This window comes from Gobio gobio (assembly GCF_949357685.1).
Source record: "Gobio gobio genome assembly, chromosome: 5".
NCBI lineage: Eukaryota > Metazoa > Chordata > Actinopteri > Cypriniformes > Gobionidae > Gobio > Gobio gobio.
The window spans coordinates 23,637,299-23,654,386 of NC_137101.1; the positions used below are offsets into that span (position 1 = coordinate 23,637,299).

General features: G+C 41.4%; 1 protein-coding gene across 1 annotated transcript in view; it reads right to left on the reverse strand.

Annotated features, from left to right (window-relative positions):
• Nucleotides 1-17,088, reverse strand: part of magi2a (membrane associated guanylate kinase, WW and PDZ domain containing 2a) — a 302,773-nt gene that overhangs the window by 91,571 nt on the left and 194,114 nt on the right. Inside the window, exon 7 of the mRNA XM_079817222.1 lies at nucleotides 3,269-3,326. Coding sequence (XP_079673348.1) covers nucleotides 3,269-3,326 — 58 coding nt within the window. The remainder of the gene's footprint in view (nucleotides 1-3,268; nucleotides 3,327-17,088) is intronic.

Below are 17,088 nucleotides of genomic sequence, written 5' to 3' on the forward strand. Positions count from 1 at the left end.
GTATAAATTTCTTTGTTCTGCTGAACACAAAGGAAGATATTTGGAAGAATGTTTGTAACCAAGCAGGTCTCGGCAGCCATTGACTACCATAGTGGGGGAAAAAATACTATGGTAGTCAATGGCTGCCGAGATCTGCTTGGTTACAAACATTCTTCAGAATATCTTCCTTTGTGTTCAGCAGAAGAAAGAAATTCATACAGGTTTTGAAACTATTTGAGGGTGCGTAAATGATGGGTGAACTATCCCTAGTAGCCAGTAACTGAAATGGATGCAAACTCAGTTAAATAATGAATCAAAGATGACATAAAGAGTGTTGATTATAAATATATTTAATTCAATACTAAATATCAATGTTTTTTTTTGGTTGTAAAACAAATGATTTTGGTACAATACAATATTTTTGCTCAATATTTGGTGTTCCTGCAGTATAATTTCTCATGGTTGGTCAAAGTAATCAGTTTGCCAACCCAACAATTTACCACCTCCAACAAACAAAAATTTACATAAGCCATTAATGTTATGCACTGTGGATGAAAGCACGTGTGTTGATTTTAATACGCTTTAACAAGTAATTTAAAATCAAACAGGCTGTGGACATTGAGTAAAACCGAAGCCCAGTTAGTCCTTATCTTTGTTAAAAGAGTGATGTAAGATCAGACAGTAATGAGAGCATCCTCTGATCTGGAAGAAAAATAGCTCTTTTGACTGTCTGTACAACACTTGCTGTCAGAGTTAATTCAATCTGTTATAAAAAAAGCACTGTTGAAAACCATGCCATTTGAAAGTACAAAGACAATTAGGCCCTATTAAAAGGCATTCTGTTGAAAAGAGGTAATGCTTTCTTGTAAAGACGTGGCATTTGTAATTACAGCTTTGTGACTATGCAAGGTCAATTTTGGAGACATTGGTTTTAGATTTCTTTTGAGGTCTAAAGCCTCAAATTGATTCAACAGATCAAAGTATAATAAGCAAATGGATTTTGTCCCTCGTACTTTTGCTGAAATCAGTTCCACACTTTCTTAAAGCACATTAGCCCAAGGTTTGGCAAAGTAGAAACTAGCCTTGGAATTGGTTCTGGCTTGGTCCTATTAAAATACCAACTGTAAAGGGTAAAGCGGTGTGTGTTTAACCTGAAAATACACACACAACACAAACACAAATGATAAGCTTTATGAATAATGCTCTTGTTAAGTGTCTCCTCTAAAAAGCCACTAGACACAGATTTATAGTAAATTACAGTCATTTCACGCCAGATGCAGCTTCTGATCTTCTCAGCTGTCATCTTCTACAACATAAAACCCACAGTTGTACAATTACTGCTGAAGATGGGCTTTTCTTCCCTTCCTTTCCATAGATAGACAAATAAAAAGAGTTCAAATAATAGGTTGTTACTTTAAAAAAATCGAATAAAATAAAATACAATAATTGATTTACTAATAGTACATAATGCATTATGAAGGAAATATAATCAACATGAAATGCTTTCTTAATATTTAGTAGACAGACAGATGTATGGAAGGACAGCTGACAGACAGACAGATAGATAGACAGACAGACAGACAGACAGACAGACAGACAGATAGACAGACAGACAGACAGACAGACAGACAGACAGACAGACAGACAGACAGACAGACAGACAGACAGACAGACAGACAGACAGACAGATAGATAGATAGATAGATAGATAGATAGATAGATAGATAGATAGATAGATAGATAGATAGATAGATAGACAGACAGACAGATAGATAGACAGACATACAAACGATAGATAGATAGATAGATAGATAGATAGATAGATAGATAGATAGATAGATAGATAGATAGATAGACAGACATACAAACGATAGATAGAAAGACAGACAGTTACTAGATAGACAGACAGACATACGAACGATAGATAGATAGATAGATAGATAGATAGATAGATAGATAGATAGATAGATAGATAGATAGATAGATAGATAGATAGATAGATAGATAGATAGATAGATAGACAGACAGACATACAAACGATAGATAGATAGATAGACAGACAGACATACAAACGATAGATAGAAAGACAGACAGTTACTAGATAGACAGACAGACAGACATACGAACGATAGATAGATAGATAGATAGATAGATAGATAGATAGATAGATAGATAGATAGATAGATAGATAGATAGATAGACAAACAGACAGATACTAGACAGACAGACAGACAGACAGACAGATAGATAGACAGACAGACAGACAGACGAACGATAGATAGACAGACAGATACTAGACAGACAGACAACAGACGAACGATAGATAGATAGATAGATAGATAGATAGATAGATAGATAGATAGATAGATAGATAGATAGATAGATAGATAGATAGATAGATAGATAGATAGATAGATAGATAGATAGATAGATAGATAGATAGATAGATAGATAGATAGATAGATAGATAGATAGATAGATAGATAGATAGATAGATAGATAGATAGATAGATAGATAGATAGATAGATAGATAGATAGATAGATAGATAGATAGATAGATCGATCGATCGATCGATCGATCGATAGATAGATAGATAGATAGATAGATAGATAGATAGATAGATAGATAGATAGATAGATAGATAGATAGATAGATCCACGCAAATATTTGGGTAGGTAAGATAAAGACAGATAAAGTTAAACTAAACACCCAAAGGGGAAAATTCACATTACAGCAGCACAATTAAAATTATAGACTCTCGCGCGCGCGCACGTGTGCGCATATTTATATATATACACATACATACACAGATTATATAACATATATTACATTGATAATAAATACACAACAAAGCAGGTAGACAGACTGATTCTTTTTAGTTACAATTCAATGACATGAAGTGCCATAATCCCATTTGAGAACACCAGGCGTGGATGCGGTCCTGCATTTATGATGCAGTTGGAGAGAGTGTGTGGTTGTGTATCCACATGATACTACAGCTGCATTATTGGCTCTAGGCTGGCTGTTCTCCTCTGTCCTGGGAGGAAGAGTAGCCAAGCAAGCCATACTATAAATAGTCCCACCTCGCCCCAGACTGTGCATTAAGCAAGAAAAATGATGGCACACACACACAAACACACTGCGAACTGAATTAGGCAACACTGGAGCAGCTGTTTTTCTGTCCTGAGTATGGTGCAGCAGCTATATAACCAATTAATACAGAGCTGTGAGAAAATGTGCCAAAGTGCCATTAAACTGTGTGTATTAACTCAAGCAGTTCAACTTACTCGACATAGTAGGTTCCATAAATAGGGTCATCGATTTTCTCCCAGCCATAAGGAAGCTCTGAAAAACAAACAATAAATACTTCCACTTAAACATTTAATTCAAAGCTAGATGTTGTAGGTATAAAGCAAAAATGATCTGCTCATTATCTGAAAAGGGTGCCATTTGGGCTTTGAGTGTCCCCATGACTTACTGAGGTAATTAACAGAATACTGAGCTTTGCATTATTACTTGATAGATTTAGTGTGCGAATGCAAAATAACTTAAAGCATTCATTTTATTCTTAAACATTTTTCACAGTCTTTCACAATATCATCTAATTTACAGGCCCCCCATTCATCACAGTGACATTTTAATGGGTTATACAGAATACAAATTTTTGCTTTTATTGAAATTAAAATATTGTCTGCATTTCTTTTTCTAAACATGTTTCTGAAAATTGCAGAATTTATCTTTGTCCTTGTACTTTTTTTGTTCACCTCCATTATACTGTGACATTCCTGCTTTAAAAAAAATTATGGTCAGATTTTCAGTTAGGTTAAATAATAATAATAATAATTGTTTATGGCACAAAACACAATATTTGTGATGTTATATGCTAATTAAGACTGACGTTTCTGAATACGGATGTATGGATGGATATTTAAAAATTTTTGAGGTAACCTTTTCAAATGAAATTAATAAATAATTTAGTAAACAAATACTATTCTTAGCATAGTATTAGAATAAATGGCACCATATCCTGAGAATAGCCCTGAGATTTTCATTGTCTATCCTAACATTTTCTGTTGCTTAATAAAGTACGATGCACTAAATTCGTGCCACTCCATATAATAAGATTTACAATTCATAAGCCACAGAGACGGTGTCATTTGGCTGAAATCTTATAATTAATATTTAGACTAAAATGTACATATAACCGTCCACACTTGAATACACATGCTCCATATAGCACGCACACAAGCTGAGCTTCTAGACGAAAGTGTCAAGGAAACACTGTGTAATTACTAGCACGCGCACACACACACACGCACACACACACACACACACACACACACACACACACACACACACACACACACACACACACACACACACACACACACACACACACACACACACACACACACACACACACACACACACACACACACACACACACACACACACACACACACACACACACACACACACACACACTATACATTCAGCAGAGTCGAGCAGGGTGAAATACCAGACTCTGTGTACATCACACACAACTTTGTAAATTGCAAGTGACAGAAACTGTGTGATGTTCTCACTTAATCTGGCTAGCACCCACACACACACACACACACACACACACACACACACACACAACACACACACACACACACACACATACACAGATCAAAGCGCTGTTGGGTATTACTCTACTGCTGTGCTATGAGATGGTAGTTGTCCTATTAAAATAAAAATCTGCTTGTAAAGACACCGAGTGCACGGATCAATCTTTAGGATGAACATTTGGGATCTGAACAAACCCCTAACTAAACGGGTGCCATAAAACTTTCATTTGTGCTATGAGCATGAATACTGTATATCAAATCATGCAACTTGTTGAGGAGAGGTGCATTATTACTTTTCAAAGTGATTGTACCTTGTTAGTGAAAAAATCCCATAGGTTTACATTGAAGGAGAGACTCAAGCCACATCTGGAGATATCTAAAGACGACAGATCGTTTCCATTATGACCAACGCGATCTACCAAGAGTAACGCAAACTAAAAATAACATGGCTCGGCAAACAATATGTTCGGATAGTCTTTCTTTGATATTCCAAAATGAATTAATATGAGTGGAGAAATTTCTCTCGCTTTTGTCACATGCTCTCTGCAGTGCCTCTTCCTACAGTATAGCGGTAACTATCGCACCCATGTCAAATAAGACTTTTTTTAACTATACATTTTTTGTGGGGTTTTTTGCCTTTATTTTGACAGGAGAGTAGAGAAAGTTGACAGGAAGTGAACTGGGAAAGAAAGAGAGATCATGATGTTATTGGCTCCAACAGGGAAACTGTAGCTTGCCAACCCATGCGCTTAAAAATTTAAAGCATTTCAACTACAATCAAGCTAAATGGTAAAAAGGGCATAAACCTGTCATTTTAACCTTAAAGACCTTATTTTTACCCGATTTAACCATAGACTGTAAAAAAATATGGACGTAGTGCGTCACACTCGGATAACAGAAAATGGGCAAAGAGGCGGGACGGATGGGTGGAGCTGAGGTGACGTGATGACTAACAAACAGCAATCCACCTGTCACTCAAAGTGGCCACGCCCTTAATTATGCAGAACTTTAAGGCTTTATATAATGTAAACGAATGAGTTATAAAAAAAATTCACCGCCCTCACAGTTGTCATGAAGGGCAAACTTAGCTGTATAGAACAAAACGTCTCGGTTACGTATGTAACCCTCGTTCCTTGAAGGAGGGAACGGAGACGCCACGTCGGAGTACCGACGAATAGGAATCTCGCTCGCGAGAGCCAATCTACTTCGAGTGTAACTAAACGAGCCAATGCACATTGGCATGCAATGATTGCACCAGGTGCTCATGCCACGCCGTGCGGGTATAAATGAGACACAGGTGATTGCATCAAATCAGCCTTTTGCTGAGGAGCCGGGTAGGTAGACAGGCACCCCAGCAGGGTACAGAGGACATGGCGACGGGACGTGGCGTCTCCGTTCCCTCCTTCAGGGAACGAGGGTTACATACGTAACCGAGACGTTCCCATTAAGTCGGTCACTCTCGACGCCACGTCGGAGTACCGACGAATAGGAATCCCTACCAAAGCGCCATGGCTTCTGCCCCCATCCAGTGCCCTGTGTGAGCCACCTGAGCTCTCTTACCTGATGAGACGGGGCTCACACCGGGAAGTCAATCACCTCTGTTCCGCATGACCCGCTCAGTGATTATTGGATAACACTGGGAAAGCGTGCCCTAGAGAAGGGAACGCTGCGGAGCCCACATCGTACCCCGAAGGAGTTATGTGGAGTACAATGCTGAGCCGTAGCCCGCCAGGAGAAGGGGGCTCAGTCCCACTGCAGGGAAGGCTCTCCCAAGGGAAAGACACGGGCTTCCCGTAGGAGCGACCGTGGAAGAAAATATGGGATCCCCGCAGGGTCACTCATATGGCCCAAGCCCAATACCGGTTCTCAAGGATTCAGCGGCAAGGGGCCTGATGCCAGACGTTCCGCCACGTCCGGCACCGAGGGCGGTGGAGGACTCACAGAGTTTGCTTCTGGAGAATATAAGCGCCGTAGCGCAGCAAGCCGACAAGAGCCGGGGCCTCTCAGTGCTTCTACCCGTTTGAGGTGAGAACACAGGAGGAGACCGGCTCTACACGTAGGCTATAGAATCTAGCGAACGTGTTGGGTGTCGCCCAGCCCGCAGCTCTACAGATGTCTGACAGCGAGGCGCCACGTGCCAGCGCCCAGGAGGATGCAACACTTCTAGTAGAGTGTGCTCGCACCCTGAGCGGACAGGGCACACCTTGTGCTTGGTAAGCCAAGGTGATGGCATCCACTATCCAGTGGGCCATCCTCTGCTTGGAGACAGCCTTTCCCTTCTGCTGGCCTCCGTGACAGACAAAGAGCTGAACTGAGGTTCTGAAGCTTTGAGTTCTATCCACGTAAACCCGCAGAGCGCGGACGGGACAGAGCAAAGCTAGGGCTGGGTCTGCCTCCTCCGGGGGCAGCGCTTGCAGGTTCACCACCTGGTCCCTGAAGGGAGTGGTAGGAACCTTGGGCACATAGCCAGGCCGGGGTCTCAACACCACGTGGGTATCACCCGGCCCGAACTCTAGGCATGATTCGTCGACCGAAAATGCCTGCAGGTCCCCTACCCTCTTGATGGAGGCCAATGCAGCCAACAGCAAAGTCTTCATTGACAGAATCTTTAGCTCTGCTGACTGCAAAGGCTCAAATGGGGCATTCTGAAGTGCTCGGAGCACCAGAGCAAGATCCCAAGAGGGTATGGAGGGGGGGCGAGGAGGATTTAACCGTCTCGCCCCCCTAAGGAACCTGACGACCAGGTCGTGCTTCCCAACCGTCTTACCTTCTACATGGTCGTGATAGGCGGATATTGCAGCAACATAAACCTTGAGGGTGGAGGGCGACAGCCTACGCTCCAACCCCTGTTGCAGGAAGGAAAGCACAGACGCGATCGAACATCTTCGGGGGTCTTCTCGGCGAGAAGAACACCACTCGACGAACAGGTTCCACTTCAAGGCGTAAGCCTGTCTTGTAGACGGTGCTCGTGCCGAAGTGATGGTGTTAACTACCTCTTGGGGTAAGTCACCTAGAACCTCCGCGTCCCGTCCAGGGGCCAGACATGAAGCTTCCACAGGTCTGGACGCGGGTGCCAAAGGGTGCCCCGTCTCTGAGTCAGAAGGTCCTTCCTCAGAGGAATCGGCCAAGGAGGGGCTGTCGCGAGGAGCATAAGTTCTGGAAACCAGGTCCGGTTGGGCCAGTACGGCGCCACCAGCAGGACCTGCTCCTCGTCCTCCCTGACCTTGCACAGAGTCTGTGCAAGTAGGCTCACTGGGGGAAACGCATATTTGCGCAGACCCTGGGGACAGCTGTGCGCCAGGGCATCCGTGCCGAGTGTACCCTCGGTCAGCGAATAGAACCACTGGCAGTGGGACGTTTCTGGGGAGGCAAACAGGTCGACCTGTGCCACCCCGAACTGTCTCCAAATCAGCTGAACCACCTGGGGGTGGAGTCGCCACTCGCCTGGGAGCGCAGCTCGTGAAAGCTCGTCGGCCACACGGTTGTGCACACCAGGGACATGAATGGCCCGAAGCGACCTCAGACACTTCTGACTCCAGAGGAGGAGATGGCGGGCGAGTTGCGACATGCGACGGGAGCGCAGACCACCTTGTCGGTTGATATACGCAACGGTCGCAGTGTTGTCCATGCGGACCAGTACATCTTTGCCCCTTAACCGCGCTTTGAGGCGGCTCAGAGCAAGATGCACTGCTAGCAACTCGAGGCAATTGATATGCCAATGCAGGTGCGGGCCCGTCCAAACCCCTGACACTGCATGCCCGTTGTACGTGGCTCCCCAGCCCATGGCAGAGGCATCCGTGAAAACCACAGCGTGCCTGGACACCTGTTCCAGGGGCACTCCGGCCCGAAGGAACGAGGGGTCTGACCATGGACTGAAGGACTGGCGGCAGGCCGGTGTGTGGTCCGCCATCGAGGGTGGTGAGGGAGGAGGATCCACTGGGCCGGTTTCGGGCAGTAAAAGGTGCCGTCCACGACCTAGTGAGCTCCTCGTGCACCTCCGGGAAGAAAGGAACCGGGGTGGGGCGCTGAGAACCAGCACGGGCCACCCCGAGAAACCAATCATCCAACCTTGAAGGTTCGGGACACGGTGGAGGGTTCCACACGAGCCCGATCTTCTCGGCGGCCCGGGAAAGCATGGCCATCATCTCCGGATCCGTATCGGGCACAGCGGATCTTCCCGAAGGAGCCCCCTGCGCCGACACGTCATCTCCAGAGAAGTCTGACCCTCCCTCCGATGCAGCGATGGACATCTGATCATCAGGGGGAGCCCCGAAGGATACGGATGGTGCACATCTCGAGGACGGCCCACCACGTTCCGACGGCAGCTCTACTGGCTGCGGAGTGCGTGAGGGATGAGGGTTCCCCGGGGGTTGGTTCCCTGGGGGAAGCGCGCTCACCGTAACCCTCAAATCACCCGTGCTACTGCCTGAAGTAACCCTCTGTGGAGGGTTAGATCGAGGCAGAGGCACGGGGACTCCACCCCTTGCGAGATGGAGTCTAGACCGCAACTCCGAGATGGTCATGTTCCCGCAGTGAGAACATGAGTCATCCACCAACGCTGCCTCAGCGTGCTGAACGCCCAAACACGAGATACAGCCCTGGTGACCATCCCTTGGTGACAGGTAACCACCGCATCCAGAAACACACAGATAGAATGTCATCTTGAAAAAGACGCAAGCTCTATCTGTGTTTGCTCTTTCAGAAGGACGCTCTCCTTGGTGCTGAAGCACGCAGGGGGCGGGGTCGCGGCGACACAGTCAGGGGGTGGGTGCAGCCTGACGTGCGCGCTCTCTCACACGAAGGCGCTCTCTTACCAGCCGTAAGAACGGTTTTTCAGCGCTCTCCACCTAGCGCACCGAACCAGCTGTGAGAACAGCCTTTGTGATTGCTCTAAACAAACAACACAGAGAGATGATCCGAGAACCACGCGACCGCTGCTGTGCCGTCACACCAACACCGACTGAAGAGATCGCTTCCGAAAGGCGGCTTCCGTCTTCAGTCAGGACTGCGAAGTAGTGAGTGATATCTGGCGTTACCATCTACCACCCGGCTCCGAAGCAAAAGGTTGATTTGATGCAATCACCTGTGTCTCATTTATACCCGCACGGCGTGGCATGAGCACCTGGTGCAATCATTGCATGCCAATGTGCATTGGCTCGTTTAGTTACACTCGAAGTAGATTGGCTCTCGCGAGCGAGATTCCTATTCGTCGGTACTCCGACGTGGCGTCGAGAGTGACCGACTGAACGGGAACCACAATTTGTACCAGGCTATAAAAATGTTTGTTTTGTTTTTTTTTGCTGTAAAGTTGTGCATTTTAACATGGGGCTCAATGAGATTCTAGCGGCCAGTTGATGAATTGCAGTTTAAGTCACTTCCGTATTGGTTTCAAAAGAAACTGGGGGAGGTTGCCGCTTGGATTTAACCCATAAAAATTAGTTTTATTTGTATAAACTAATGCATTTAGGTTAATTCAGTGATTTTAATTAATATTTGTGACTTGAATCCAATTTATGATTCCAATTAGTTACCATTTTTTCAATGCGCCCTGTAATAAGTAATGATAATAAATACAGCTAATTACATTTTTGAAGGAGACAGTATCTTTATAAATATACAACTATCAGATGATACTATTTTATTCATTTTAATTCATATTTAATTATTCTGCCATTAAACACATTATACAAACATTTTGCACACCAATAAATGAATGAATAAATTAAGTAATAAAATAGAAAACATGCTCATTTATTCTAAGTGAGCCGAGAACACAGTGATGAACAGCAACATTTGCCTGTAAATTGATCATGAAATGATAATTTGACTGGTGAATAGTTTATTCACATGAACCGTGTGAGCCAACCAATTCACTCGAATTACATTTCCTAATGCTTTGTTTGAGAGAGAAAAGACAAGTGTTTGATTTGATGCCTCAGTTTGCTCTGCTGCAAAGGCTACACTATTTCAAATATAGCTGCTCTCATGCTACTGAAAAATGTAGTTAAGTAAGAAGAAATGCAACCTTTAAAGGGTTAGTTCACCCTAAAATGAAATTGTATCTTTGGAATACAAATTAAGATATTTCTGATGAAATTTGAGAGGTTTCTGAACCACCCATGCAGCAACGTCATTGCAAATTTCAAGTCCCAGAAAGGTAGTTAAGGTTAGCTTTAGTCACTCCACAACACTGCGTATCAGTTGGAAATGTGTCCTGTCTGATTGGCCAGGAAAAAACTTCAAATTGATAGTTTGACAAGTCTACTTGACTATGCGAGACACAATAGACATTCTGCTGTTCTCAGATGTCAGTTTAATTGAAAATTGAACCAATTGATCTTGACACTCAAACAGAGCATAAAGCTGAACTAAACATGTTTAGAAAAGAACAGGTGCCTCATTTATAAAGGTTTCCATAGATTTAATCCTAAAAGTTGGCGTACACACAAAAGCTAGATTTTGCGTACACACAAAAGAACCAGAACCTGCGCAAAATTCCACTTATAAAACCCAGTCAGCAGAATATGCATTTCCACAGGCATCTCCTCCCCGAAATAACAATATATGTGACCCTGGACCACAAAACCAGTCATAAGTCACACAGGTACATTTGTGGCAATAGCCAACAATACATTGTTTGGGTCAAAATAATCCCAAAATTGATGCCAAAAATCATTAGGATATTAAGTAAAGATCATGTTCCAGGAAGATATTTTGTAAATGTCCTACCATAAATATATAAAAAAATGTATTATTAGTAGCAATATGCATTGCTAAGGACTTCATTTGGACAACTTTAAAGGCGATTTTCTCAATATTTTGATTTTTTGCACCCTCAGATTCCAGATTTTCAAATAGTTGTATCTCGGCCAAATATTATCATATCCTAACAAACCATATATCAATTAAAAGCTTATTTTTTTTTAAAAATTGACCAATATGGTTTTGTGGTCCAGGGTCACATATGGAGTTTACAATGCCTAATTTTACTCTGCATATCCTCATCTGCATATAATTTGCAAATGCATATTCATCCACGTGATATCATGTTTAACCGTACAAGACATTAGGAAAATATGAGATATGAATGCGCCGTCACATTACATTGCTAAAACTAATTCAGTAGCCTACCCTTGCCTTGTTTTTGAATAAATAAAATAAAACAGTATAAAAAAATTTACCCAGTTTTTCTCAACCTTTCCCACTGGCCAAATAGTATTTTAAATGCTTTATATTTTTAATGGAAACAGATAATCCTTATTGCGCATTAATGATGATTATTTGCGCAAATATATTTTCTCAGACCATGAGTTCGGCATATTTCATCTAAATGTATAAATCAGATGTAAAACATTTATTTATTTATTTAAACAACTAATATGAACATACAATGTATTTATGATTATGCTTCATAATGAGGATTTAAAGGGATAGTTCACCCAAAAATGAAAATGATCCCATAATTTACTCATCCTCAAGCTATAGGTGTATATGACTTTCAGATGAATACAATCGGAGTTATATTAAAAAAAATTCCTGGCTCTTCCAAATTTATAATGGCAGCCCAAAATTTGAAGCCCAAAAAAGTGCATTCATCCATTATAAAAGTAATCCACACGGCTCCGGGGGGTTAATAAAGGCATATTTTAATATAACTCCGATTGTATTCATCTAAAAGAGGAATGTCATATACACCTAGGATGGCTTGAGCCGGGTGAGTAAATCATGGGGTAATTTTCTTTTTTGGGTGAACTATAACTTTAAAGTGGTTTTCTGCGTCAGTCCCTCAGCTCACCATCGGTGTCACCATTTAAAATGATAGTTTAAACCACTTTAAAGGGATAGTTCACCCAAAAATGAAAATTACCCCATGATTTACTCAAGACATCCTTCTGAATGAATGATGAATACAATCGGAGTTCTATTAAAATATGTCCTGGCTCTTCCAAGCATGTGTCAGAGTTTGCGTACAGGTGCACACATTTTCCTGTCAAGTTTGTTTTTATAAATCACAACTTATGCGTAGGAAGTGGCCCTCTTCCAGGGCCTGTTTTGTGCATAGGCAACGGTTATAAATGAGGCCCCAGAAAGGGCAAAATACAGAAAACTAACAAAAGGGCGTACTGACATACAGATTATTACATAAAAATCCTCTCTACTCCTTTCACGTCACACAAACTGTTGCCATAGAGGTCTGTGGGTTCAACTGAGGACTTTTACAAAGTACTGTTTACAAAGTTGACATGTAAGGAAAAACAAGTGAGTGATACATTCAAAACTGAATTTTAAATAACATTAACAGAGTTTGGACTAATCTCACAGTCTCCAAATATAGAGTAACCTACCCTATTGACCCCTTGAGAATCGTGAGCTCAAGCTAATTATCTTCTTCAATATTTGCATTTTGTTTGTACAATATTTAAATAATCTCGCTATTTAAAAATCTGCCTGCCCTTTGCAGTAAAAACTGGCAGCAGTATCTTTTTGTTAAAAGCTTTGACCTTTACGAAAATGAGGGGGGTGGGGATGAGAAGGGAGGAGAAGAAGGAAACAAAAGAAAGTATGAGGGAGAAACAATATGAACTAAAGCTTTATAGGTTTGGTGAATCAATGGTTAGAGGCCCGGCAAATTTTTTAGAATTTTTAAAGAACTGACTAGGAAATTGAATGGTAACTATTTAGGTAATTGCCATTGTTTAACAGGTAAGATCATTTTATTTTATTAACAAGTAGAAAAAAACTAAATCTTTTTTTTTATTTGAGGGACAAAATCTTGATGTGCGTCAGTCATTTTCAAATAATTTAATTTTCACACAATTATTTGATCAAAATACACACAGTGAAACAATTTATTGCTGTCATGGCAAAGCTGAATTTATTTATTCATTAAACATTTATTATTATCAATGGTGAAAACTGTTTGTTGAATAGTTCTTTGATGAAACAGCATTTATTTTTAAATATATAAATCCTTTGTAACATTTTAAATGGCTTTACTGTCACTTCAGATGAATTGAATGCATCCTTGCTGAATAAAAGTATTAATATCTTTACATAAAATTTAAAAATGTCTTACTAAGTCCAAACTTTTGAACAGCAGTGTGCAGATACTTACATTTATACAAAAGTGTATACAAAGTGTAATGTTTGAGTGTAATGCTTTTAAACTTGACAGGGATGAAATTCTCTCTTCTTCTCTTCGATTCACTATCCCCCAGTCTGAAACTTCATTGATGGATTGAGTTTGTGTGTGTGCTATCATAAAACAAACACTTAATTCTGCATCGCCATCTTCAGCTGCCTGCCAGATTCTGTCTTCCAAAATAGCCCCCATCTATAATGCCATATACGTCTTCTTCATTCAATCTTGGGAGCTTGGAAGAGAGTTGACGACATTCTACAAAGACCTTTTCTAACTTCTTCTAACTTCTAACTAACTCTAATATTTTATTATTCATGACACTTTTACAACTACAAGGTCAGTTTGCTGAAAGAAAACTGGTCTGTCTTCAAAAAGTTGTCAGTTGTGCAGCCTTTCAATAATGTCAGGGCATACAGCCCAATAAAATCGCTGTTGGAGTGAACATTTTGGCCATTATGTATTCTGAAAAACAAAAGGAATATATAATCGCAAATATTCCTATTATATTTTCGTAGCTGTTTTACCAGTGAGGCTATTTTCAGGAGGGCTCTTAAAAGTGTGAAATAAAAATGTATTTATTGTTCATTTGGAGTATAGAGTTCAACTATTAGTGCAATAATATAGGCACCCACTTTTTTCCGCTGGTTTTGGTTTAGGAGGATTTAAAAAAAAGTGTAATAAGCCATGAACAAAATCAACCAGGTATGAAATCACAACATTACAAACTTTGATTTGAAGCAAAAAAGCATTTGAAAAGATAAAGATACAAGACTATGCACTTAAAGTCTTTAAATGAGGGAAACATCTACAGTTCCATGAAGCATTGCAAGTTAGAAATATGGGAAAAATATAAAACTATTGATTAAAAGTTGTTGATTATGTATATAGAAACAACATATTTTAAGTTAGTTGCAAATTATGCATATAAACACATATTTAAGTGTTTCGAGAGTGTAGGAAATCTGACATTTCATTCAAAGTGTTTTAATGGGAGTGATAGTCATCTTTTGTGGTGATGTGCTCATCACGATTCTCTGATTGGTGGAGATTTCTTTGCAGAATAATGGGTAATGTAGTTTTTCACCAGGAATTCAAGTGCCTGTGAAGCAAAAATGGCAGCATCTTGAGTACTAAAGATGACTGACTGCCACAGAGGTGAACGGGAACGAATTGCTTTCTTCAGGCATTAGAAGCATTTTTGAGGGATAAAGGAAGACTAAGATTTGCCTAAAACCCAACGTGCCTTCAAACGAACAATTATGTGTTATGTGACTGTAAGCGTTTATGACGGATAAAACCACTTCTGACGGCAACTAAACTAATTACTCATGAGAAAATGCACAAAACTGAAAGCAATATCTGCTAAAAATGCTGTTATCGGGGGACGTTTATGAACCAGAATATTCCATTTCAAATCCAATCTCAATTGTTACAGCTAGAGGAAAATGAGGCTTTTCGTCATTCTAAGAATGCACAATGGCACAAAATTGCTGTGACACCTCATGCAACTTGCATGAATAAACATCTCAGTGAAAATCACACCGCTGTGTGTTGTTATGCGACGCTGTTGGGCTTTTGCGTGTACATTTTGTTCATTAATTTAGCTAATTTGTACAATATCACTGAGAAAACAAAAGTCATTCCTGTATTGACACAGCTGTCAAGTGATAAAGCTGCATCTATCCATCAATCCATCCATGCATCTGTTTCTGTAATCATATCTCCACCTGTTCCCGGCGAGTGTGAGCGTGTTATATTTTTTGGGGGTGCTCGCTGACAGTGACGGCTTCAGAAATGATGAAATACAATGAAACACGAGCGACAGACACACAGAGACATGATAGTTGTGCTTATTCATTCACTCGCAGGGAATTCGTACCATCAGAGAGAAACATCGACACAGGGAGAGAGGCGAGATGACAGGTAAACAGGAGAGACACTGTGGCATATCTACGGAAACTTCACTCCGTGCTGCTGCAAATATACGCTGGGAAACAAACAGTCTAGGAACATGAGCGTGACAGTATTAAAGAAAACAGCAGACGACTTTGATTTGCATCCAGAGCTGTGTGTCTTCCCTTCATTTTCGAAACAAAAGAGGGCGGCCGAGTTACGCAACGCACGCGTCCGCGCAAATCCGCAGTGATGCGTGTTTTCACAACACTGGCTGACAGGCCTTTGAACTGCGGGAATCCGCTGACATGTGAAATGCGTTTTTTCGCACATGCATGCTAACAAGCAGCACCTTATTCACTGGCACAGTTGATTATACTGCAAACATGAAGTTAGATTGTAGTGCACAAATGTGTGAACTGAGAGGAAGCCAGTGATGAATAAATCCTCTTACAGCAGGTATAACAATGGCGAAAACCCTTGCAGACATGATTAATTTAACAATGCATTCACTTTGAGATACTTCAGCTTCAGATCATTTCAAACACACTCATAAGTGCTAGAAGCAGAGTGTGAAGAGTCACCAAAAGAAAAATTGGATTGTTACACTTGCTAAAGAATATGTGAGGGGTGTTTGCCAGTGTAAAATTTACTGCCTTGATGCTAGAATGTTTTAGGTGGTTGCCGGGGCATTGCCTTATGGTTAATAGGGTGTTGCTGTGCAGTTGCAAAGGGGTGGTTGGTAGGGCATTGGTAGATGGTTGCCAGGATGCTGTTTTACAGCTGCTAGGTTGGTCTAGGGCAGGAGTGTCCAAACTCGGTCCTAGAGGGCCGCTGTCCTGCAGAGTTTAGCTCCAACTTGCCTCAACAACCCCTGCTGGAAGTTTCTAGTATGCTTAGTAAGACCTTGATTAGCTGGTTCAACTGTGTTTCATTGGGGTTGGAGATAAAACTCTGCAGGACAGTGGCCCTCCAGGAGCAGGATTGGACACCCCTGGTTTACGAGGTTGGTAGGACATTATGAGATCGATTTTAGGATAGATTTAAACGACAACAATGTACTAAAAATGGAAACGTTTTTCCTTTGCGTTTTTCATGTACAGACGTGAAAAACAGCGTTGTCAAAACGATCCTTGTTCACAAATCCTCAGAAATGACTAAAAACACTATTATTCATGCCAGGCCAGTAGTAGTCGCTTTGTAAAGAAACACGTGCCTATAGACTGAAAAAATAATAAACGCATGCACATGACGTCGCCACTTTCACAAATTTGGGTTGTTGTAGTTTACACAGAGATTATGCCTGATCAGTGTATATATATATAATATACACTCTAAAAAAAAAAGGTTCTATATGGCACCGAAAATGGTTCTTGGCTCCTGATCATAGGGGAACCTTTATATAGCACCAATTTAGGTTCTTCACCGGTTCTTTGACTAAGGTGCTATATAGCACCGC